This window comes from Saccopteryx bilineata, chromosome 2 (assembly GCF_036850765.1).
Source record: "Saccopteryx bilineata isolate mSacBil1 chromosome 2, mSacBil1_pri_phased_curated, whole genome shotgun sequence".
Taxonomy (NCBI): Eukaryota; Metazoa; Chordata; class Mammalia; order Chiroptera; family Emballonuridae; genus Saccopteryx; species Saccopteryx bilineata.
This window is the reverse complement of record NC_089491.1, coordinates 76,989,751-77,014,167: the sequence shown is the minus strand read 5'-3', so window position 1 is coordinate 77,014,167 and position 24,417 is coordinate 76,989,751. Positions and strand designations below refer to the sequence as shown.

Genomic DNA, 24,417 nt, shown 5'->3' with positions numbered 1-24,417 from the left:
GCTGCGGGAGAGGAAGAGAGAGAGAGAAAGGAGAGGGGAAGAAGTGGAGAAGGAGATGGGTGCTTCTCCTGTGTGCCCTGATCGGGAATCGAACCCAGGACTTCCTCATGCCAGGCCAACGCTCTACTGCTGAGCCAACCGGCCAGGACTCTGAATAAATTTCAAAGCATTTTATAAGTCAGATTTTCACAAATTCAATTAGTCTTCCCAATAATTCCAAATAAAAGAGGTTTTATTATGTACATCTTAATTGTAATCAGTCTCTCTACTTTTTTTTTTTTTTTTTTCTTTTTTTTTTTTGAGAGAGTCACAGAGAGGGACAGATAGGGACAGACAGGAAGGGAGATAGGTGAGAAGCATCAGTTCTTTGTTGCAGCTCTTTAGTTGTTCAGTGATTGCTTTCTCATATGTGCCTTGACCAGGGGGCTACAGCAGAGTGAGTGACCCCTTGCTTAAGCCAGCGACCTTGGACTCAAGCCAGCAACCTTGGGCTTCAAGCCAGCAACCATGGGGTCCTGTCTATGATCCCACACTCAAGCCAGCAATACCTCACTCAAGCTGGTGAGCCTCCACTCAAGCCGGATGAGCCCACGCTCAAGCCAGCGACCTCAGGGTTTCGAACCTGGGTCCTCTGCATCCCAGTCCAACACTCTATTCACTGTGCCACTGCCTGGTCAGGCAGCTTCTCTTTTTGAAATTTGATGTCAATGTCACTAAAATTACTTTCATACTACTATCTCATGGCATGTTGTGAGGGAAAAAACCTGTTAAACATCTCATTTGATCCAATAAAATAATTGCCATAGGGCTTTTTTTCATCCTTACCATTACAAGTTCTTCCTGTAATTCACTGAAACTTTTTTCATTGTACTGGAGTCTCTTTGAAAGATCTACAATGACTTTCTTCTGTTCCTCAAGTTCTTCATTGAGTTTCTTGTCTTTGGAGACATACTCTCTTTCTAATCTGAAAAGTTAAAGTATCAGAGCAAGTTTTTCAAATATGCTTTTATCAAATCCTATTATACATCTTTAAGACAAGTGGCATATGTACTATATATCACGTTTTAAAGACAAAAGGCTTTAATAGGTCACCTCTCATTTTTTCAAATAGAAAGGGCTGCATATTCTTAACTGACTCTAAATGAGTAACACCTCATCACCCTTTTGTTAGCAGATATTTGTAGTAGGCACAATGTTATAAGCAAGATATGTTTATTGTTGATTTGGTCTCACTATTATTTTGGATGAACAAAACCCACACACCATGGTTCAATTATCTCAGAAACTGCCTCAAAACACAACAGTCCCATCAAATAATTTTTAAATTATAGTATTACACTAGAAATGGAGCCGCCTGACCAGGCATTGGCACAGTAGATAGAGTGTTGACCTGGGACACTGTGGACCTGGATTTGAAACCCTGAGGTCAGGCTTGAGCACGAGCTCACCAGCTTGGGTGCAGGGTCACCACCTTGAGTGTGGGATCATAGACATGACCCCATGGTCACTGGCTTGAGCCCTAAATTCACTGGCTTAAGCAAGGGGTCACTGGCTCAGCTGAGCCCCCCAAACAGGGCAGGTATTAGACAGCAATCAATAACTAAAAGTGCTGCAACTATGAGCTGATGCTTCTCATCTCTCTCCTTTTATGTCTGTCTGTCCCTATCTGTCCCCCCCTCACTAAAAAAAAAAAAGAAAAGAAATGGAGCCAACTTTTTTCCTGAGTGTCTGTACAAATGGAACTGGTATGATGGCATGAAAAGTCCAAAGCAAAAATAATAAAAAATAATTCATATTCACTGTAAAAACACATGAATTTCTTTTCAAAGGATTTGCCTTCATATTTAAATTTTGTTCAGGCTGATATTAAACTATATTTATATTCTTGTATGGACATATGATAAAATGTTGCCTGGAAGTATTTTAGACAAAATTTTGTTATAGATGACCCACCAAGTGACTTCAGACATCTTGACATTAAAATTGAATGAATACCAGTGGAAGTATGAAAGAAGACAAAGATTTTTAAAAATTTTTTTTTCAGATCACAAGTTTTAAATTTTTCCTCTAATGTGTAATTTCTCAAGAAGCTACTTTACAAGGGAATAAATCAAACAAGAAAAAAGGCACAAAATCAGCAAACAAGAGATCCAGTACAGAGGAAAGCAGAGGAATTCCAAGGACTGGTGAAGGGAAGCCCCAGGGTGACTGTGAAAAGGGAGCTGAAAGCAAATCGTCCAGAATGGAGAGGTAGAGAAAGAGGTGCCAGAGGGATGTGTCTTAGAGAAAACTTAAACATGATAGTGTTTCTGAGGTGTAGGAACACAATGAGATGTTTTCAGTTCTATTAGAGAGTTTAAAAATAACGTAGCAATTGGAACATATAAACTAGTCCAATTTAAAATGAGGCAAGTGTTATTTATTATTCACTTAATAATTCAGCAAACCTTAAACAGCTCTTATGTAGCAGGCACTATTCTAGGCATTGGAAGACAGCAATGAATGAAACAAAGTTCCCCTCAACATATATAGACAGACAACACACAAAATAGAATATAAAATGTGCTATAAAAATATATAAAGATGGCCCTGGCTGGTTATTCAGTGGATAGAGCACCAGCCTGGTGTATGGATGTTTCAGGTTTGATTCCAGTCATGGCACACAGGAGAAGCAATCATTTGCTTCTTTCCTTTCTCTCTCCCCTTTCTCTCCCTCTTCCCTACCCACATTCAGTGGCTCAATTGGTTTGTGCGTGGTCCCAGACACTGAAAATGGCTCAACTGGTCTGAGTGCATCAGCCTCAAATGCTAAAACTAACTCCGTACTTCAGCATTGGCCCTAGATGGGGTTGCCGGGTATTCCCAGTCTGCCTATCTCGCCTCCTTTCCCCTAATAAAGAGAGAGAGAGAGAGAGAGAGAGAGAGAGAGAGAGGAGTTACACAAAAAACTGTAGAAAAAATACCCAAAAATATAACACTATTAAAGGACGGAGGAGAAAATGAGTAGGTGGGTGATGTGCGGAAAGGGTACAGTGGAGATAAGTAAAGGCCATAGGTAACATTTAAATGTGAAAATCAAAAAATGGCAGAATATGAATGTATAGTATTTAGAAATATGAAGTTAAATATCAGAGGAAACATCGGTAAGAATTAAAAGTGGTTGCCTCTGCCTGACCAGACGGTGGTGCAGTGGATAGAGCGTCGGACTGGGATGCAGAAGACCCAGGTTCGAGACCCCGAGGTCGCCAGCTTGAGTGCAGGCTCATCTGGTTTGAGCAAAGCTCACCAGCTTGGACCCAAGGTCGCTGACTCGAGCAAGGGGTTACTCAGTCTGCTGAAGGCCTACGGTCAAGGCACTTATCAGAAAACAATCAATGAACAACTAAGGTGTCACAATGAAAAACTGATGATTGATGCTTCTCATCTCTCTGCGTTCCTGTCTGTCTGTCCCTATCTATCCCTCTCTCTGACTCTGTATTGGAAAAAAAATAATAAATAAATAAATGTGGTTGCCTCAACTTCTGGTCAAGATGGCATATAGGTAAATATAAAACTTGCCTCCTCCCACAACCACATAAAAATTACAACTAAACTACACAGCAATCATCATTCAGAACTGCCTAAAATCTAGCCAAATCAAAGCACCACCACCCAACCACCTCCACAAGTGACACACTCAAGGGGTAGACTCAGCAGGCACCAGAGCCCCGCTGAAGTAAGTCTTGTTCTGTGGAGTGGGCCTCTGTACAGTTGATCCCCATGGTGGTCGGAGGTCTGTGATCAGTGGTCAAAACCAGTCCTTGCAGCTGATCGCCCTGGGGTTAAATCCCTCCAATTGATGTGCCAACAGCAATCAAGGCTCAACTGTAACAGGAGGATGTACACAGCCTACACGGGGGTGTACCTCAAGTACTCAGCCTGGGTGATCAGGAAGCCTGTGCCACTGGACTTCACAGAACACCTCCTATATTAGGCCGGTCTACCAAGCAGCTCTATCTAATACATAGAAACAAATACAGGAAAGCTGCCAAAATTAGGAGACTAAGAAACATATCCCAAATGAAAGAAGAGAACAAAACTCCAGAAAAGGAACTAAACAAAATAGAGACAAGCAATCTACTATATGTGGAGTTCAAAACACACCAGTGTTATAAGGATGCTCACTGAACGCAATGAGAACCTCAATAGCATAAAAAAGGGCCAGTCAGAAATGAAAGATACAGTAATTGAAATGAACTCTAATTTACAGGGAATCAACAGTAAAACAGATGAAGTAGAGAATCAAATCAGCAATTTGGAACGTAAAGAAGCAAAAATAACCCAATAAGAATAGCAAAAAGAAAAAAGAACCCAAGAATTTGAGGATAGTGTAAGGAACCTCTTAGATAAGTTTAAATATATTACAGAATATCATTTCAGTCATCCTAGAGGAAGCAAGTCAACCCAATTAAGAACTACTGGTTGAGGTCCTGGCCGGTTGACTCAGTGGTAGAGCGTTGGCCTGGCGTGCGGGAGTCCCAGGTTCAATTCCCAGCCAGGGCACACAGGAGAAGTGCCCATCTGCTTCTCCACCCCTCCCCCCTCCTTCCTCTCTGTCTCTCTCTTCTCCTCCCGCAGCCAAGGCTCCACTGGAGCAAAGTTTGCCCGGACGCTGAGGATGGCTCTATGGCTTCTGCCTCAGGTGCTAGAATGGCTCTGATTGCGGCAGAGCGACACCCCAAGATGGACAGAGCATCGCCCCCTGGTGGGCATGCCAGGTGGATCCCGGTCAGGTGCATGTGGGAGTCTGTCTGACTGCCTCCTGTTTCCAGCTTTGGAAAAATACAATAAATAAATAAATAAATAAATAAATAAATAAATAAATAAATAAAAAGAACTACTGGTTGAAAATATTTTAAGCATTATTAATAAAGATAGTCACAGTGACAAAGTTCTATATTTTTTCAAACATCTGTCTTTTGAGTACCATCTTTATGATTTTTGCTATTTTTATAATTACATTTAAACAATATTTTTCTTTAACTCACTTACATGAAATAAAGTATAAAAGAAATCTTATATTACTACTGTAAATGGAATACCATGATCTATGTCATAAATAGAAATAAACATTAAAAATATTTTAAAATTTTAAATATATATAAAAATAAATTTATTAATTAAAAATCATATATATGTATGCATATACACACACATATAACCCTAACTGCCAGCCTATCATCATGCACATACCAATGGTGGTAAAATGGTTTAATATGACTACTATTGACTTTGAGGGGATGGCATTTAAAAATTATAAACTTCTTAAAGCATCCCACAGAACATTCCAGATGAAAGGAGGCTTTGGGATTGAAAAAGTTAAAATTAGCAGGACTCAGAGCCTAACCCAGTGGTTCTCAAAGTGTGTGCCAGGGCACACTGGTGTACCCTAGAAGATTTCCAGGTGTGCCCTATGGTATTCCAGAGAAATATGTGCCTGTTGGGAACCAAAAAACCAACAGGGTTTTTGGAGTTTAGATTTTTGGGGGACAGAGGTGTGGGTAATTGGCTGTAAGCTGACAGTCTGCCCAACCTCCACCTCACTTGCCTGATTAGGTTGCAAACGGCTGTTAAGTTGTGGTGCTGGATTGTTTAACTATCCCCCATGTTTCCTGGAAAGACTGGAGGCAAGTTTCTTCTATCCTTTGTTTGGTGTAAAGTTAAGATGGTATGTATGGTGGGGGTTTTGGATTGATGATTATACATAAAGAATTGTCTCCTGAAGCCTTTTGAATTTCTATTAAAGAAAAATATGTGGCAATATCTAAAGAAACTGAACATTTTACTACAATTTTCAACATCCTATTTATGTGAATTAGGATTTTCTACCCTCAACACAATTAAGAGTAAAAAGAGAGGAATTCTTCAATGTATTGACAAGGAAATGAGAGTTAGCCTTTCAAATATATGCCCAAACTTTGAAGAAATCGCTAGAACATATCAGGCTCATGTTTCTCATAAACACAAGAATGAAAAATCTTAACACATTCGTGCCAGGACCTTCCAAATTTTCTAAATCTTACTAAGAATGTATCTGTATATATATATATATAAAGACAACTTGTTGTTTTTTTTATTTTTTAACCCCTTTTTTACGAATTCTAAAAAGCGTAACAAAAAATGTAACATAAAAATGTTTTTTAATGTCAGAATAAATTTAATTTTGTCATATTTATTTCATTTAATTATCATAAAAGCATACTTGGACTTTATATTTTTTCTTTAATATCTGACTTAATTATTATAACATATTTCTCTGAAATTTGTATATAGTGCACCTACAGTTATTTGTAGGATTTTAAATGCTCCCCGATTTCAAAACCTTTGAGAACCACTGACCTAAGCTGTGATGGTAGAGCAGATAAAGCATCCACCTGAAATGCTGAGGTGGTAGGTTCAAAACCCCAGGCTTGCCTGGTGAAGGCACATACAAGAAGCAATTACTGAGTTGATGCTTCTTGCTCCTCCCCCCCCCCCACCTTCTCACTCTCCTCTCTCTAAAAATTAATAAAATAAATTTAAAATAAAATTAGTAGGAGTCAGAAAAATGATGGTCTGCTACTTATTAGCTATGTGTCCTTACCCTCATTAAACCTCAATTTTCATGTATGTAAAACTGAGGCATAAAGAGTAGCTACTCATAAGGCATTATATCAGTTAAAGGAAACCATGCAGCACTAACCATGAAGTGAGCCACATGCATGCTTGCCACTAGTGGCAGTATTACTCCTACTATTATGTCTGCAGTTTTAGAAAATCTCAAACAAACATTCTGCATCTCCACACACACCAATTTAGGTGACCTAAAAGTCAAGGTCTTTAAAGATACTGTATTACTTCAGCAGATATAATGTAAAGTACAGTAATACATTTAATTTCTAGTGTAAGAACTACATTTCTGAGACTACCTGGAAGAGCCAGGATACTTAAAAATCCAAAAACCTGAGTACAGTTATACTTGATGAAGTCCTTTATACCCAACACCACTGATATTAATGGGAACAGTGGTCCCTCGTCTATCTCAGGGATTAGGTTCCAGAACTCCCCCGATAGGTAAAAATCCACTTAGTAGTGACCTAATATTTATTTTATGATTTTTATATATTTTAAGGCTTTATTTCAATTTAATATTCTTTTAATGTGTTCTAATTAATATTTTTATAGTTTTCACTTTTTTAGGCTAGAAAATGCTTATTTTACTGCAAAAAATTAAAATAATAAATATATAAAAATACCTATATTCTGCAACATCATGCGAGATAGTGAAAAATCTGCGATACAAAATTAGATATATACGATTTTAAAATCCGTGATACAGTAAGACCACAAAAAAGTGAACCACAATATGGCAAGGGACGACTATTTATTTATTTTTTTTTAATAAATTTTTATTAATGGTAATGGGATGACATTAATAAATCAGGGTACATATATTCAAAGAAAACATGTCTAGGTTATTTTGTCATCAAATTATGTTGCAAACCCCTCGCCCAAAGTCAGATTGTCCTCCATCACCCTCTATCTAGTTCTCTGTGCCCCTCCCCCTCCCCCTAACTCTCCCCCTCCCTCCCTCCCATGTCCTCCCTCCCCCCACCCCTGGTAACCACCACACTCTTGTCCATGTCTCTTAGTCTCGTTTTTATATTCCACCAATGTATGGAATCATGTAGTTCTTGTTTTTTTCTGATTTACTTATTTCACTCCGTATAATGTTATCAAGATCCCACCATTTTGCTGTAAATGATCTGATGTCATCATTTCTTATGGCTGAGTAAAGGGACGACTATTTAAAATACTACACATTCATACTCACATGAGTTTCATAAACTATCTTAATTTAGAGAATTTTACAGTAGAACACTTACAAACTTAGTTTTGCAAAGCTCTCTTGTGCATTATGCTTTTCCCGCTCATATGCACTTTCAACTTCTTTGAATTCATTCTTGATCATCTCCAAATCAGCAACAGCTTCCGCTTGGCTGGCCTTTTCTACCTGCAAAGCTCCTTCCAGGTCTCGAATCCGCAACTATCAGGTAACAAAGAAGTAATTAAAGCAAGCCAGGAAATGCTAGAAGCATCAATCTCAAATTGAGTAGAATACTTTATCAACACCATCAGATCATTCATCTGAATACTTTCTTTCTGCTTTGATTTAAAAAGGGAAATAAACAAAACACAGTTTATTCCCTTTCTCAACAAGTTCAATGGAAGGGAGGAAGAATAGAAGAATAGAGTGAACTGCACTAAGAAAAGGTACAGGCTGATACAACATAACCTGTCCCATCCGAGTGCCTAATATTGACCTCCTAGTCCATTTGGACACTTCTTTTATAAAGCATAAAAAAGTGGTTTTTTTAACTAAACGAAATTTTTCTTCCCCTCTTATGCAAAACATCATCACACCTTTATAAACCTAAGAAAGTTAATACTCTTTTTATTCCTGAAGATTTCTTACTGAAGAAAGTGAAGTTTTTATTATCAAGTATTATTACTTGACTGAAATATTTATGGATATGGTACATATGATATCTGGGATTTGCTTTAAAATAATCTGATGATGGAGGAGTAGGAGAGGGAATATAAAACACGACTGGCCTAAATAAACCCTAAAGCTGTGTGATGGGTACATGGGCTTCAACCTATTAGTTTGTATTTTTGCATATACTTAAAATTTTACATAATAGAACATTTTAAAAATTACATTCCCTATCTATCCCAACAATAAAGTGTATTGCCATAAAAAATACATAGCTGTAAAAAGGGAGGAAAACAACTTTTAAAAAGGAAATCCCAAAGATTAGGGGATCAGGGAATGTGCAGATACTTTCAGCTTTTTGTATAGTGCATTTTCACCAATTAAATAAAAGTTGGTTTTGCATCTCATTTGCATAATCAAACAACTTTTTTTGACTTGTCATTTGCTTTTCTGATGTTCTTGTTTAATAAAAAGCCAAATGCTTCTTTTTTTTATCGCTTCATATTCACTTTGAAATATCCCCTAATTTTTGTGAGCTGTGTGTGTGTGTGCGCGCGCGCGCGCGCGTTTTTATTTTAGCAAGAGAGAAACAGAGACAAACAGGAAGGGAGAGAGATGAGAAGCATCAACTCATAGTTGTGACATTTTAGTTGTTCATTGATTGCTTTCTCATATGAGCCCGACCAGGGGTCTCCAGCCGAGCCAGTGACCCATTGCTCAAGCCAGCCAGCTTTGGGTTCAAGCCGGTGACCACGTGGTCATGTCTATGATCTGACACTCAAGCCAGCGACAACCCCACACTCAAGTTGATGAGCCTGAGCTCAAGCTAAGTGAGCTCATGCTCAAATCAGCAACCTCAAGGTTTCAAACCTGGGTCCTCAGGGTCCCAGGTCAACTCTCTATCTAGTGCACCACCACCTGGTCAGGCTGTTAATATATACTGAAAAGAGCAAAATCAAGTTCCTCGTATATATAATATATAGTATGCTATATTTTAGGTAAACAAATGAAACAAATAATAAGTAGCAGGCAGGAGGGGAGAGAAACGGGAAGGAGTGAGTGAAAGCAAGAGTTCTCAATTGTTTAGTATTGTTTTTACTTCTGAACTATGGAGATATTTTACCTTTTCAGAAAATTAAATTAAAAAATAGTTGGCTAAAGTTCAAAAAACAAGAGTAGAGTAGAAAAAAATGTTTCACACTACATAGGTAATAGGCTTTAGAACCATATGATTTGGGTTTAAATCCAGCCTTGCAAATTAACTTGTAGGACCTTGGGCAGTAAATAATAATAATATACAAACTATCACCTTTACAGGGTTGCTACAAAGATCTAATGAGATATCTATTTAATATTAATTTTATATTAACATCTTTAATATTAAATATAAATATATTATACTTATTTAATAAGTGTTTAAATATTTTTAAGCACTTAGTATACTAGTGTTCAAGATATATATAATAAGCATAAAAAGGCACAACTTAGTTCTTGAGGAGTTCATAGTTTTTAGGAGAGAACAGACCATGTGGTAAGTACTCCCTGTCACAGAGGCATGCACAAAGGGCCATGAAACCAGAGAAAGCCATGAACTCTGCATGGGACAAGACTCCCAGAAATGGCAAAAGACAACCTGTGTTAAAAAGGTAAACTCACCAAGAAATGAAGCCTAGGACAGTATGAAAACGGTTCATAAATTAATCTATACAAATAATGATCATAAGAAATCGTTTGTAATTATGCAAACTTCTCCTGGAGTAATTGAAACATTCATTTTTGCACTAAAGTAAAAAAATAGAATGAATATGTAGATACAACTTTGTAAATTTTCAAACTTGGTCTTTTACACTTTATTTTTCTGTGCTGTTTTGTCTAAATCCAATGTTTACAAGTAAAATAAATACAGGAAACATTTTCTTCTGACTATACTGTTATCATCTTTCATTAAAAAAAAATGCACTCAGTCACAAATGATAACCAATCCAAGTGAAAGAAAAGTTGACTACAAATTAACAATTCTGAGTCAACCATTTTGAAACTACTTTATCATTTTTATAACACAGTATCCAAACAAATGTAATAACAGAAATTTCAAATATATAACTAGTTTGTAAGATGGTAATTAATTCCAATTATTAGGTAGTATAATTTGCTTTCAAACTAGTCTGAAACTAACTTTTACTAGGTGAACCTCATTGAAAGTATCTGTCAATATTTATAGATACAAGGTTCAAATATAAACTTTTATTTCTCCAAGTCATAGCATATTGAATATTATTTTAACTGTATAATTAAAATATATGCAATAATTTTCATGCAAATTTCACTGGATCTAACTATTTCCAGTGACATAAGGTACAATGGAAAATCTTAATTTTGAATGATACTTCTTTCATGAAATGAAAGCTGTATTGCTTATTGTTACCATTTTGGGTGATCCAATAGTTAGGGGGGAAAGCTTATCTTACACAAGTTTGCTTAATATATAGACACACTCACAGAGTTGCATCTGAGAATTTTGACGGTTAAAGGGTCATTTCATTAAAGATAAAAGTTAAAAAAATTATAGAATTCTTACAAATTTACCTGCATCTCATGTGAAGGCTTATTAAAACAATAAGGTGAAACTGCAAATTCTGGTAACAAAAATTTAGGGTAGGGAAAAAAATCTAAGTCTTAAAAAAAATCCAAGTTAAATTAAGTAACTTCAGACTTACAGTAATGGAACTTTATACAAAACTTTATTTACAGTGTAGGCTGTGTTTGTGGGTCAGACTTGGTCTATGGGCAGTAGTCTACCAACCCCCAGTCCAAGTGCATCACTTCACTTAGAAATTCCTTCTCATTCTCTAAGAACAGGTAAAGGCACTTTTCTTAGTACACCTTCATTTAATTCCCCTCTCTGATTTAGTCCTTCTCTTTATTATGTTACTGTAGTATTTTAGTACTTCATATTTCTATCTATCTATTTATCTATATGTCTACACAGTATTTCTGATGAGAGAATGTAAGTTTCAAAAGAAGCTCCTTCGCCTTTTATACCTTCGGCTTTTAATACACTGACAGGTGATAATGCACAGGATAGACAATAAATAAAGGTATATTTTTTAATGTTTTTAAGAATAAATTCACCTCATAGTTATTGATAAAAAGAACACTATGGGATGACGTCAGAGTAATGGCGGGGTAGGAAGCGATACCGATAAATCTCCCCCAAAACTCAACAAGATCTTCAACCAGAAACAGAAAAACCTATACTTGGAGCTTCCAGATGCCTCGCAATACACCCAAAGGTATGATTGAGTGAAAAATTGGCTAAATATATAACCAAACCCCGAAGGAAATAGGGAGTAAGAAATGCTCCGCCTTCCTCACTAACCTAAACAGGGCGGCTTTCTCTGGTAACTGTGAATATAGAAACTGAGGCGGCAAAGGGGGTGAATAGATCCAGGCCGCCACGGCACAAACGGCCGAACCAGGCTGTGGCACACAGATCCAAGCCGAGGAAAATCTGATCCTGTGGCAACCCGGACAATACAAGCTAACACTCGCGCCAAACCCAAACAAAGAAAGACAAGCGGAGTGGCCATTTTACCCGGTCTCCTGGTCGGTGCGCAGTTAGTGGGCGAGAATTTCTTCCTAGGCCCCGAGAGTGGGTGCCCGTGTTGCCCCACGGAGAGGCAGGGTCAGAGGCCTTTCTGTGGGCCGAGGACAGAGTCTCTGGGCAGCCCCAGCGCCCTGGGAAAGCCACGCACGGGAGGGAGTGAGAACTAATTCCAACGGTGGAAATTTTCCGTGCTGGTGAGGGTTTCACTCAGAGGGAACCGCGGCCGGCCTCATATCCTGGTGTGCGCGCGCAGATAAGGAGTGAGTGATTCCTCCGAGTGCCTCGGCAGTGCGCGCCCGTGTTATCGCACAGAGGGGCAGAGTCAGGGGCCTTTGTGTGGGCCAAAGCGGAATCTCGGGCCGCCCCAGCGCCTTGCAAAAGCCGCGCACGGGGACGGAGCGAGACTCAATTCCAACGCTGCAACTTTTCCCTGCGGTTGGGGGTTTCACTCAGAGCGTGAGACTGCTGGCTGGATATCCTGGTCGCAGACAGTGAGTGAGAGTTTCCTCCAAGCGCCCCCCCAGAAGTAAGCGCCCGCTTGTGTTACCGGACAGAGTGGCAGAGCCAGTGGTCTTTGAGTGGGCGGAAAGCTCGCCTGATTATGCTAGCAGCTCTGACTGACTGAGCCTTACCCAGAGCCCTGTGCTGAGTGGAAATAGAGTGGGGAGTTGCCAGCTCTTTGAGCCTCTTACTATCCAGGCAGAGGCAGCAGCAACCACATAGCTGGATTATCAGGCTACTAATTGAGGAAGGAAAGACAAGGAAAAAGGCTCCAGGAACACGGACTCTCTCACTGTCGGAGCCTATAAATGCTAATGAGCCTCGACTCCCACGAGACTAAAGCACAATACATGACATTGCCATAGAGACTTATCAACTGCAAGCCTCTACCTGAGCGTGCCAAAGGGACAGAACCCGGGGTACAGAGTCACCGACCAGGAAGAGGGAGAGAAAAGAAAAAGCAAGAAGATAACCTCTCAAAATCAAGAATAATCTGCAGACTTTATAACCTATCACATTTTATTATATTTGTTCGTTTGTTTCTCTTATCTTCATTCTTGAGACTTTTTTTTCCTCCTCCAATTTGGCCGATTAACTCTCTACCGGTCTTACTCTCTCCTCTCCTTGAACTATACTACCCATAAGTGTTACATCTCCCATTATCTTTTCTCTTCTCTTCCTTTCTCTCTATGAGGGTTGCACTCCAAAACCCTTAACTCTCTCTCTCTCTCCTTTCTTTTTTCTTCTTTTAGTGGTTCCCTCTTTTTTTTCTCTCTCTCTCTTTCTTTTCTCCCTCTATATTAGTTTCTTCCTTTCTCCTTTACATCTCCTCTCATTCAAACCTCAATAACAAACAAATTATCTTATCTGGGACTCAAACCTATGTTTGTGGCATTTTGGGGGGTTTTTACTTCACCTTTTTAACTCACTATCAGTGCTCCCATCCCTGGCTCTCCATATTATCTAGTTCTTGTTCCACTAAATAGTAAGTTTTTAATTTGTCCCCCCATTTTTCCGTTTTCTTCTTATTCCACTCATCATAACTCTTAGACAACCAACACCTAAAAGCAAATCATTTTATTCTTGACCCAAATTTTTTCCTTATTTGCTTTTTGTGGGTCCATACGCTCTTTTTTTTTTCTTTTTTCTTTTTTTTTTTTCCTTTTTTTTTTTTTTCTTTTTTCTTTTTTGCCCCTTTATTACTTTTAACCAATTCAGGCCCTCCATCACAGGCATTGTTTGTTATAACTCACAGTCCACCACAAGATTTTCTCAAGAAAGAGGGGAGAGGAGAGGAGAGGAAAAAAGGAGGGGGGAAATAATTTCCTTTTTTAAAAATTTTTATTTTATTTTATTTTTCTTTATTTCATTATTAATTTTTAAAAAAAAAACAACTCTTCGATTTTTTATTTTTTTTTATTTTTTTAACTTTTTATTCTTTATTAAATCTCATTAATACTATCAACAAAACCACCCTCAGATGCCATTAAGGAAGAGAAAATCGAATATCATGGATACAAAAGAAAGAGAGGTAACACAGCTAGATGAGGAAAAATCTATGGAGAAAAAATTTAATATATTGGAAACCTTGGAGCTAAATGACAGAGAATTCAAGATAGAAATACTAAAAATCCTCCGAGATATACAAGAAAACACAGAAAGGCAATATAGGGAGCTCAGAAAACAACTCAATGAACACAAAGAATATATGTCCAAGGAAATTGAAACTATAAAAACAAATCAAACAGAAATGAAAAACTCAATTCACGGGCTGAAAAACGAAGTAACAAGCTTAGCTAATAGAACAGGTCAGATAGAAGAGAGGATTAGTGAAATAGAAGACAAGCAACTTGAGGCACAACAGAGAGAAGAAGAAAGAGACTCAAAAATTAAAAAAAATGAGATAGCCCTACAAGAATTATCTGACTCCATCAAAAAGAATAACATAAGAATAATAGGTATATCAGAGGGAGAAGAGAGAGAAAATGGAATGGAGAACATACTCAAACAAATAATAGATGAGAACTTCCCAAGCCTGTGGAAAGAACTAAAGCCTCAAGTTCAAGAAGCAAACAGAACTCCAAGTTTTCTTAACCCCAACAAACCTACTCCAAGGCATATCATAATGAAATTGACACAAACCAACAGCAAAGAAAAAATTCTCAAGGCAGCCAGGGAATACAACATATAAAGGAAGGCCCATTAGATTATCATCAGATTTCTCAGCAGAAACTCTACAAGCTAGAAGAGAGTGGACCCCAATATTTAAAGTCCTGAAAGAGAGGAACTTTCAGCCATGAATACTATACCCATCAAAGCTATCCTTCAAATACGAAGGAGAAATAAAAACATTCACAGATACAGAAAAGATGAGGGAATTTATCATCAGAAAACCCCCACTCCAGGAATTACTAAAGGGGGTTCTCCAATCAGATACAAACAACAAAAAAAAACAGAGCCACAAGTAAAAGCTCCAAGAAGAACACAATAAAACCAAATTTAAACTGTGACAACAACAAAAAGAAAGAGGGGGAGAAGATGGAGATTAACAGTAGCAAAGGACGATGGAGTACAAAAGTACTCACAAAATAGTTTGCTACAATGAACAGGGTAGGGACCCTTTTCATTACTCAAAGGTAACCACCATTGAAAAAACCACCACAGAAGCACATGAGATAAAAAAGATAGCAACAGAGGAAAGATGTATGGAATACAACCAAATAAAAACAAAAGATAGAAAAACAAAAGAGAAGGATCAAACAAGACACAAAACTAACAGAAAGCAAGATATAAAATGGCAATAGGGAACTCACAAGTATCAATAATTACACTAAATGTAAACGGATTAAACTCACCAATAAAAAGGCACAGAGTAGCAGAATGGATTAAAAAAGAAAATCCAACTGTATGCTGCCTACAGGAAACTCATCTAAGTAACAAGGATAAAAACAAATTCAAAGTGAAAGGCTGGAAAACAATACTCCAAGCAAATAACATCCTAAAAAAAGCAGGTGTAGCAATACTCATATCGGATAATGCTGACTACAAGACAGGAAAAGTACTCAGAGACAAAAATGGCCATTTCATAATGGCTAAGGGGACACTGAATCAAGAAGACATAACAATTCTTAATATATATGCACCAAACCAAGGAGCACCAAAATATATAAGACAGCTACTTATTGATCTTAAAACAAAAACTGACAAAAATACAATCATACTTGGAGACCTCAATACACCGCTGACGGCTCTAGATAGGTCATTCAAACAGAGAATCAACAAAGACATAGTGGCCTTAAACAAAACACTAGAGCACCTGGATATGATAAACATCTACAGGACATTTCATCCCAAAGTGACTAAGTATACATTTTTCTCCAGTGTACATGGATCATTCTCAAGAATTGACCATATGTTGGGACACAAAAACAACATCAGCAAATTCAAAAAAATTGAAGTTGTACCAAGCATATTTTCTGATCATAAAGCCTTGAAACTAGAATTCAACTGCAAAAAAGAGGAAAAAAATCCCACAAAAATGTGGAAACTAAACAACATACTTTTAAAAAATGAATGGGTCAAAGAAGAAATAAGTGCAGAGATCAAAAGATATATACAGACTAATGAAAATGACAATACGACATATCAGAATCTGTGGGATGCAGCAAAAGCAGTGATGAGGGAAGTTCATATCGCTTCAGGCATATATGAACAAACAAGAGAGAGCCCAAGTGAACCACTTAACTTCCCACCTTAAGGAACTAGAAAAAGAAGAACAAAGACAACCCAAAACCAGCCGAAGAAAGGAAATAATAAAAATCAGAGCAGAAATAAATGAATTAGAGAACACAAAAACTATAGAAAAAATTAATAGAACAAGGAGCTGGTTCTTTGAAAAGATCAACAAAATTGACAAACCCTTGGCAAGACTTACCAAGGAAAAAAGAGAAAGAACTCATATAAACAAAATCCAAAATGAAAGAGGAGAAATCACCACGGACACTGTAGATATACAAAGAATTATTGTAGAATACTATGAAAAACTTTATGCCACTAAATTCAACAACCTAGAAGAAATGGATAAATTCCTAGAAAAATACAACCTTCCTAGACTGAGTCAAGAAGAAGCAGAAAGCCTAAACAGACCTATCAGTAGAGAAGAAATAGAAAAAACCATTAAAAACCTCCCCAAAAATAAAAGTCCAGGCCCTGACGGCTACACCAGCGAATTTTATCAAACATTCAAAGAAGACTTGGTTCCTATTCTACTCAAAGTCTTCCAAAAAATTGAAGAAGAAGCAATACTTCCAAACACATTTTATGAGGCCAACATAACCCTCATCCCAAAACCAGGCAAGGATGGCACAAAAAAAGAAAACTACAGACCAATATCTCTAATGAATACAGATGCTAAAATACTAAACAAAATACTAGCAAATCGAATACAACAACATATTAAAAATATAATACATCATGATCAAGTGGGATTCATCCCAGAATCTCAAGGATGGTTCAACATACGTAAAACGGTTAATGTAATACACCATATCAACAAAACAAAGAACAAAAACCACATGATCTTATCAATAGACGCAGAAAAGGCTTTCGATAAAATACAACACAATTTTATGTTTAAGACTCTCAACAAAATGGGTATAGAAGGAAAATATCTCAACATGATAAAGGCCATATATGATAAACCATCAGCTAACATCATATTAAATGGCACTAAACTGAAGGCTTTCCCCCTTAAATCAGGAACAAGACAGGGTTGTCCACTGTCTCCACTCTTATTTAATGTGGTACTAGAGGTTCTAGCCAGAGCAATCAGACAAGACAAAGAAATAAAAGGCATCCATATCGGAAAAGAAGAAGTAAAGGTATCACTTTTTGCAGATGATATGATCCTATACATCGAAAACCCCAAAGAATCCACAAAAAGACTACTAGAAACAATAAGCCAATACAGTAAGGTCGCAGGATACAAAATTAACATACAGAAGTCAATAGCCTTTCTATATGCCAACAATGAAACAACTGAGAAGGAACTCAAAAGAATAATCCCCTTCACGATTGCAACAAAAAAAATAAAATACTTAGGAATAAACATAACAAAGAATGTAAAGGACTTATATAATGAAAACTATAAACCATTGTTAAGGGAAATCGAAAAAGATATAATGAGATGGAAGAATATACCTTGTTCTTGGTTAGGAAGAATAAATATAATCAAGATGGCTATATTACCCAAAGCAATATACAAATTTAATGCAATTCCCATCAAACTTCCAATGACGTTTTTTAAAGAAATAGAGCAAAAAATCATCAGATTTATATGGAACTATAAAAAACCCCGAATAGCCAAAGCAATCCTTAAGAAAAAGAATGAAGCTGGGGGCATAACAATACCTGACTTCAAACTCTATTATAGGGCCACGACAATCAAAACAGCATGGTATTGGCAGAAAAATAGACACTCAGACCAATGGAACAGAATAGAAAGTCCAGAAATAAAACCACATATATATAGTCAAATAATTTTTGATAAAGGGGCCAACAACACACAATGGAGAAAAGAAAGCCTCTTCAATAAATGGTGCTGGGAAAACTGGAAAGCCACATGCAAAAGAATGAAACTGGACTACAGTCTCTCTCCCTGTACAAAAATTAACTCAAAATGGATCAAAGATCTAAACATAAGACCTGAAACAATTAAGTACATAGAAGAAGACATAGGTACTCAACTCATGGACCAGGGTTTTAAAGAGCATTTTATGAATTTGACTCCAATGGCAAGAGAAGTGAAGGCAAAAATTAATGAATGGGACTACATCAGACTAAGAAGTTTTTGCTCAGCAAGAGAAACTGATAACAAAATAAACAGAAAGCCAACTAAATGGGAAATGATATTTTCAAATAACAGCTCAGATAAGGGCCTAATATCCAAAATATACAAAGAACTCATAAAACTCAACAACAAACAAACAAACAATCCAATAAAAAAATGGGAAGAGGATATGAATAGACACTTCTCCCAGGAAGAAATACAAATGGCCAACAGATATATGAAAAGATGCTCATCTTCTTTAGCTATTAGAGAAATGCAAATCAAAACGGCAATGAGATACCACCTCACACCTGTTCGATTAGCTGTTATTAGCAAGTCAGGTAATAGCAAATGTTGGAGAGGCTGTGGAGAAAAAGGAACCCTCATTCACTGTTGGTGGGAATGTAAAGTAGTACAACCATTATGGAGGAAAGTATGGTGGTTCCTCAAAAAACTGAAAATAGAACTACCTTATGACCCAGCAATCCCTCTACTGGGTATATATCCCCCCAAAACTCAGAAAAATTGATACGTAAAGACACATGCAGCCCCATGTTTATTGCAGCATTGTTCACAGTGGCCAGGACATGGAAACAACCAAAAAGCCCATCAATAGATGACTGGATAAAGAAGATGTGGCACATATACACTATGGAATACTACTCAGCCATAAGAAATGATGACATCGGAACATTTACAGCAAAATGGTGGGATCTTGATAACATGATACGAAGCGAAATAAGTAAATCAGAAAAAAACAGGAACTGTATTATTCCATACGTAGGTGGGACATAATACTGAAACTAAGAGACATTGACAAGAGTGTGGTGGTTACAGGGGGGAGGGGGGAATGGGAGAGGGATAGGGGGTGGGGAGGGGCACAAAGAAAACAAGATAGAAAGTGACAGAGGACAATCTGACTTTGGGTGGTGGGTATGCAACATAATTGAACGACAAGATAACCTGGACTTGTTATCTTTGAATATATGTATCCTGATTTATTGATGTCACCCCATTAAAAAAATAAAATTATAAAAATAAAAAATAAAAAAAAAGAAAAAAAAATATTTTAAAACTCATAATCTAAAAAAAAAAAAAAAAGAACACTATGATCAACAAATCTTTCTGGAACAGATTTGATGATAAATATTTTGGACTTTGCAGGCCATGAGGTGTCTGTACCGACTACTCTACTTTGCCACTGTAGCATAAAAGTCAACAGGAGCAGGCAGTGAAAGCTGGCCTGTGGGCTGCACTGTGCAAACTCCTCCTCTAAAACAGTGGAGTATCTTCAACCATATCCTTACAGGAAACAGGATGAATGTCCTAACAATATGCTACCCATTCTAAATGCACATCTTAGTTCTCTGAATACATGCTGTTTTCCCCAGCTTAGTAAAATCCATACAAAAAATGTGTTTACATTTTACCTGAATAATTTCAGAATTAAATTTTGATTCCAAATGTGCTGCTCTTTCTGCTTCAATGTTTTCTTCTAATTTCCTCACTCTTATAGTAGTTGCCTGAAAACAAATTAGAAGTTTGTTTTAAATAAACATGGGGATTTAAAGTGGATGTGGATGACTACAATCAGAATTGTAATTAATACTTTAGATTAATTACATGGCCTCTTTTTTTTATTTTGCAGGAATGTAAAAAGTCATGTAAAAATCATACTCAGGAAGAATGCTCCAGAATTTGCTTTCTTTTTCCTTCTTAATAAAGGTATAATTTACATAAAATGAACTACACATATTAAAAGTGTATAATTTGAGCCTGACCAGGCGGTGGCACAGTGGATACAGCGTCAGACTGGGATGCGGAAGACCCAGGTTCGAGACCCCGAGGTCGCCAGGTTGAACACGGGTTCATCTGGTTTGAGCAAAAATTCACCAGCTTGGATCCAAGGTTGCTGGATCAAGCAAGGGGTTACTCGGTCTGCTGAAGGCCCCGGTCAAGGCACATATGAGAAAGCAATCAATGAACAACTAAGGTGTCGCAATGCACAACGAAAAACTAATGATTGATGCTTCTCATCTCTCTGTTCCTGTCTGTCTGTCCCTGTCTATCCCTCTCTCTGACTCTCTGTCTCTGTAAATAAAAAAAAAAAAGTGTATAATTTGATAACTTTTGACACATAGAGACACCCACAAAATCATAATCAAGAGAGGAAATATTTCCAATACCCCTTGAAGATTCACTTTGCCTTTTGGTAATTCCTTCAACTGGCCCTCACCACTACATCCCTACCCTGAAGTAACTACTGATATGCTTTTTGTCACCACTGATCAACTTATATTTTCTGAAATTTTATATAAACTGAATCATACTGTGTGTACTCCAGTGGTTTTCAAATGTCACTAGTTTCACAGACTGGTGCTGATCCACCAGAAATTTCTTGCAGGTTCTGTGAAAGCATTAACTACCCTCATGTTGTATGAAGAGTATAAACCCCTGGCGGACCAGCTCCGGTCCACAGACTGGAGGTTAAAAAACTACTAGTGCACTCTGTATTTGGCTTCTTTCTCCCAGCACAATCATCTTGAGATTTACCCACATGGTTGCACATATCAATAGTTTATTCTCTTTTATTGTTCAAGTGTCCCAGTGTGTTGATATACCACAAATGATGTTTCTGCTCACCTGCTGATGAGATATGAGTTGTTTCCAGTTTGAGCTACTAAAAATGAAACTGTTATGAGCACTTGTATCGACATACACTTTTATTTCTCTGGAGTAAACAGTTAAGGATACAATCACTGGGTCAAATGGAAGGTGTTTAATGCCAAAGCTTTTCAAATTATTTCCAATTTCAATTTTATACATCCTCACCAACACTTGACATGGTTATTTTTGTTTGCTTACTTTTTTGTTTCTTTGGGGGGGAGGGTTAGACATTCAAATAGGTAAGTAATGGTATGTCATTTTAGTATTACTTATACTTTGCCAGTAACTAGGAGCAAAGAGAAGAATGAGTAGTGACTACTAATGGACATGAAGTTTCTTATTGGAGTGATGAGAATGTTCTGGAACTAGATAGTGGTAATGTTACACAAATTTAGAGCTATACTACAAACCACTGAATTCTATATTTTAGATGGATTAATGTATGATGTGAAATATATCTGAAAAAATAGTAATTCCTGACTGTAAGAACCAAAGACAATGTCAAAGAAGTGACAGCCACTTCAGTCAAGCTTCTTGATTTCTGACTTTGAATCCTTAGAACAGGAATCCACATTGGTTGTAAGTATAAAGCATGGTACCAACTATACAGAAAAATTCTTATGTTTAACCAGATTAAAATAAGCATTACCCAAGGCAAGCCCAATACCAATTGTGTGTGTGTGTTTATATAAATACCACAAGGTGAAGTTCTTGTCCTTAAAAAAATTAAGGTCAACTTTGTCAGTATTCAGTATGATAGTTTTTGGTTCTGTAAGTTAGAAGAAGTCTAACCAGTCACACAGAAATAGCCCATAGACATTGAGAATTAAAGGATAAGAACAAGAAAAAGCTAATAAAGTACAAATAGAGGAAAGAAACCAGTCTAACAGTGTTAATATATTTTTTAGATTTCAAAAATCATATGCATAAGTCTATCAAAATAGTAGCCTTATATTTTATTAAAATGTAGACTATTCAATGATTCCATGATAAAAGAATCAAGAGTCTTCATTTCTTATGTGTATGTTATGTTACATTAATTAGTTAAGTCATTTTCACTCTGAATCAAGAAGAGGTTATTTTCCTGTCTAGACCAAAATTAAATGGGTTGAAATAATAGACCAGAAGTCACATCTTTATTTTTATACTTTCCTACTTTGAATGAAATATCTAGAAGAAAACAAGTTTAAAAATTGTTTACTATTACTAAAACTATCAATTCATCAGTAAGGGAAGTAAAAAAAAAAAAAAAGATCTTAAATCTTTAAACAAAGTCATTCCAAAAGTGGGCTTTGTTGACAGACATTATTAAATTAAAGCAACCCTCCTAATACTTTTTTATATCTTCTAGTATGGTCAATTAATTCTTATATCCAGCAGAGGGTGCTAGAGGAACATCAATGTGCTATTCATAAAAATTATTTCCAATAATACTGCCTAAGGTAATGAGCACAACAAGCATAACTGTCTCATTAATATCCAATATTAATGTAATTGAGAAAGCAAGGGCAGAAAACATAATGGAATTCAGATTAAAATACAAAATCCAACACAAATTCATATATACCACAAGTCAATTTAACTACACACAGGTTTGCCCATAACAGAAGTATTATACTACACTTTATCTGTTCCCTCCCACTAGGCACAGCAGCATTCTTCATGAAATACAACACAGTCACATATTTTATCTTTTATTAGCTGGTTCTCATGTCCATTTTCTACTGCAATATACTATCGAGAGATTTTTATTTCAGTAAATACTATGTGTTCATCCTAATTATTTTTTATTTTATGACATGTCTGTTTAAATCACAATAAACCCAATTAGATCACCTACCCCACTTTAAGAAACATTTGTGTTCGTTATCTAAAGAAGGAAATATAAAGATTGATGTCTCCTGTCCAACCCTTTGATATATATTGTTTTACTGTAACACGGAGAATGAGCTCCAGTTCAGCAACAGAATTAACCAAACAAGTCAAGACATTCTCTGCACCACATTTGCTCCCACAGATTCCATGGGCCTGTTTCAAAAGTTTCACAAAAGTTATTAAAACGTGGACAATACATTTGCTGAAAGACTGGGAAAAAAGTTCCTACTACATTCTTTCCTCCTGAAACAGATATATCCAGCTTAGAGAATATATGAGAACTGAAAGAAATTAATCAAGCAGTGAAACTTGATATGCAAAATTTAGCACACTAAAATGGACATTTAAAAAAACAAAACAGGAAACACTGCTTCCTGACCAGTACCGCCTCTGTGAGCTCCCTGGAATCCTTGCAACCAACCCCACCAGCACGTCCCAGGCTGAGTCTGACAACGCTGCTGAGGATGTTAAAGCACCTCAAGACCAAGCCAGTTGATAATGAGATGCTTGTTCACCTACGGCCACTACAAACCAGTAACTGGGAGTGACAGAAACACAGAACAGCCTAGGATGTTGGACGTGAAAGGCAAGGCCAGTAGAATGCCTGAAATGAGCTGAAAGGGACATCCAAGAAGGTGGTCATGAAAGTTCACATCAACAAAGTAGAAGAACTAAAGAAAAATCATGGGATAGAGAGACTGGGTTTGGCTTCTGGCCACACATTTCAACTAATATCAAACCTTGTTTTTCTAATACCATGGATGAAGTGAGGTAATTAAATTAACCCTCTTCCTCAGTACTATCCAGGATATGGCTCTAACACATTAGGGGCTGAAATGGTTACTGATCTTGCTGAGTAGTTTAGATTAAAAGTACATTTAAAAAAAAGAAAGAAAAAAAGGGGAGAAAATACCACACAAGTACAAACTAGTTAGAGATTTCTCAGTAGTCTGTTTGTAGCACTGTTTCTAAACAGTTGCACAGAGTTTACCCCAGAATATCAATGGCTATCTAAATAGAAAGTGAATCTTACTATATTTCCAGATTTTATCACCTGATATTTCCATTAATAGACACTTCTACAAGTAACCAATATAGTAATAATCTACCTTCAAATACATGATTCTAAGGGACTAAATCATCAGACTGATTTAAGTCTATAATGGTTATTTTCGTGGTAAGTATATTTTGTTATATTTTTAATGACCATAACCGATTTAGTCTATATGCATTAACAATTAATTATAATACTTATTCCCTACCTGTATATGAGAAAAAGAGTAGTTGTTGTACTTTGAACCCTTAAACCGAATATCTCAAAGTATTTTTATTACCAAGAAAAACATCTTAAAGGGTCAAAGTCTCATAACTATTTGATAAGTGTGTGTGTGTGTGTGTGTGTATATATATATATATATATATATA

The 24,417-nt window shown here is 36.8% G+C and overlaps 1 protein-coding gene and 1 pseudogene across 4 annotated transcripts in view; one reads left to right on the top strand and one right to left on the bottom strand.

Moving 5' to 3' along the window:
* CCDC171 (coiled-coil domain containing 171) overlaps positions 1-24,417 on the bottom strand; it is a 388,145-nt gene that overhangs the window by 293,515 nt on the left and 70,213 nt on the right. For all 4 annotated transcript variants that reach the window (XM_066257293.1, XM_066257297.1, XM_066257296.1 and 1 more), the window contains 3 exons: positions 19,881-19,973; positions 7,905-8,065; positions 826-964 (listed from right to left, as the gene is read on the bottom strand). In XM_066257293.1, coding sequence (XP_066113390.1) covers positions 826-964; positions 7,905-8,065; positions 19,881-19,973 — 393 coding nt within the window. The remainder of the gene's footprint in view (positions 1-825; positions 965-7,904; positions 8,066-19,880; positions 19,974-24,417) is intronic.
* Positions 21,871-23,762, top strand: LOC136323692 (acyl-CoA-binding protein pseudogene; annotated as a pseudogene).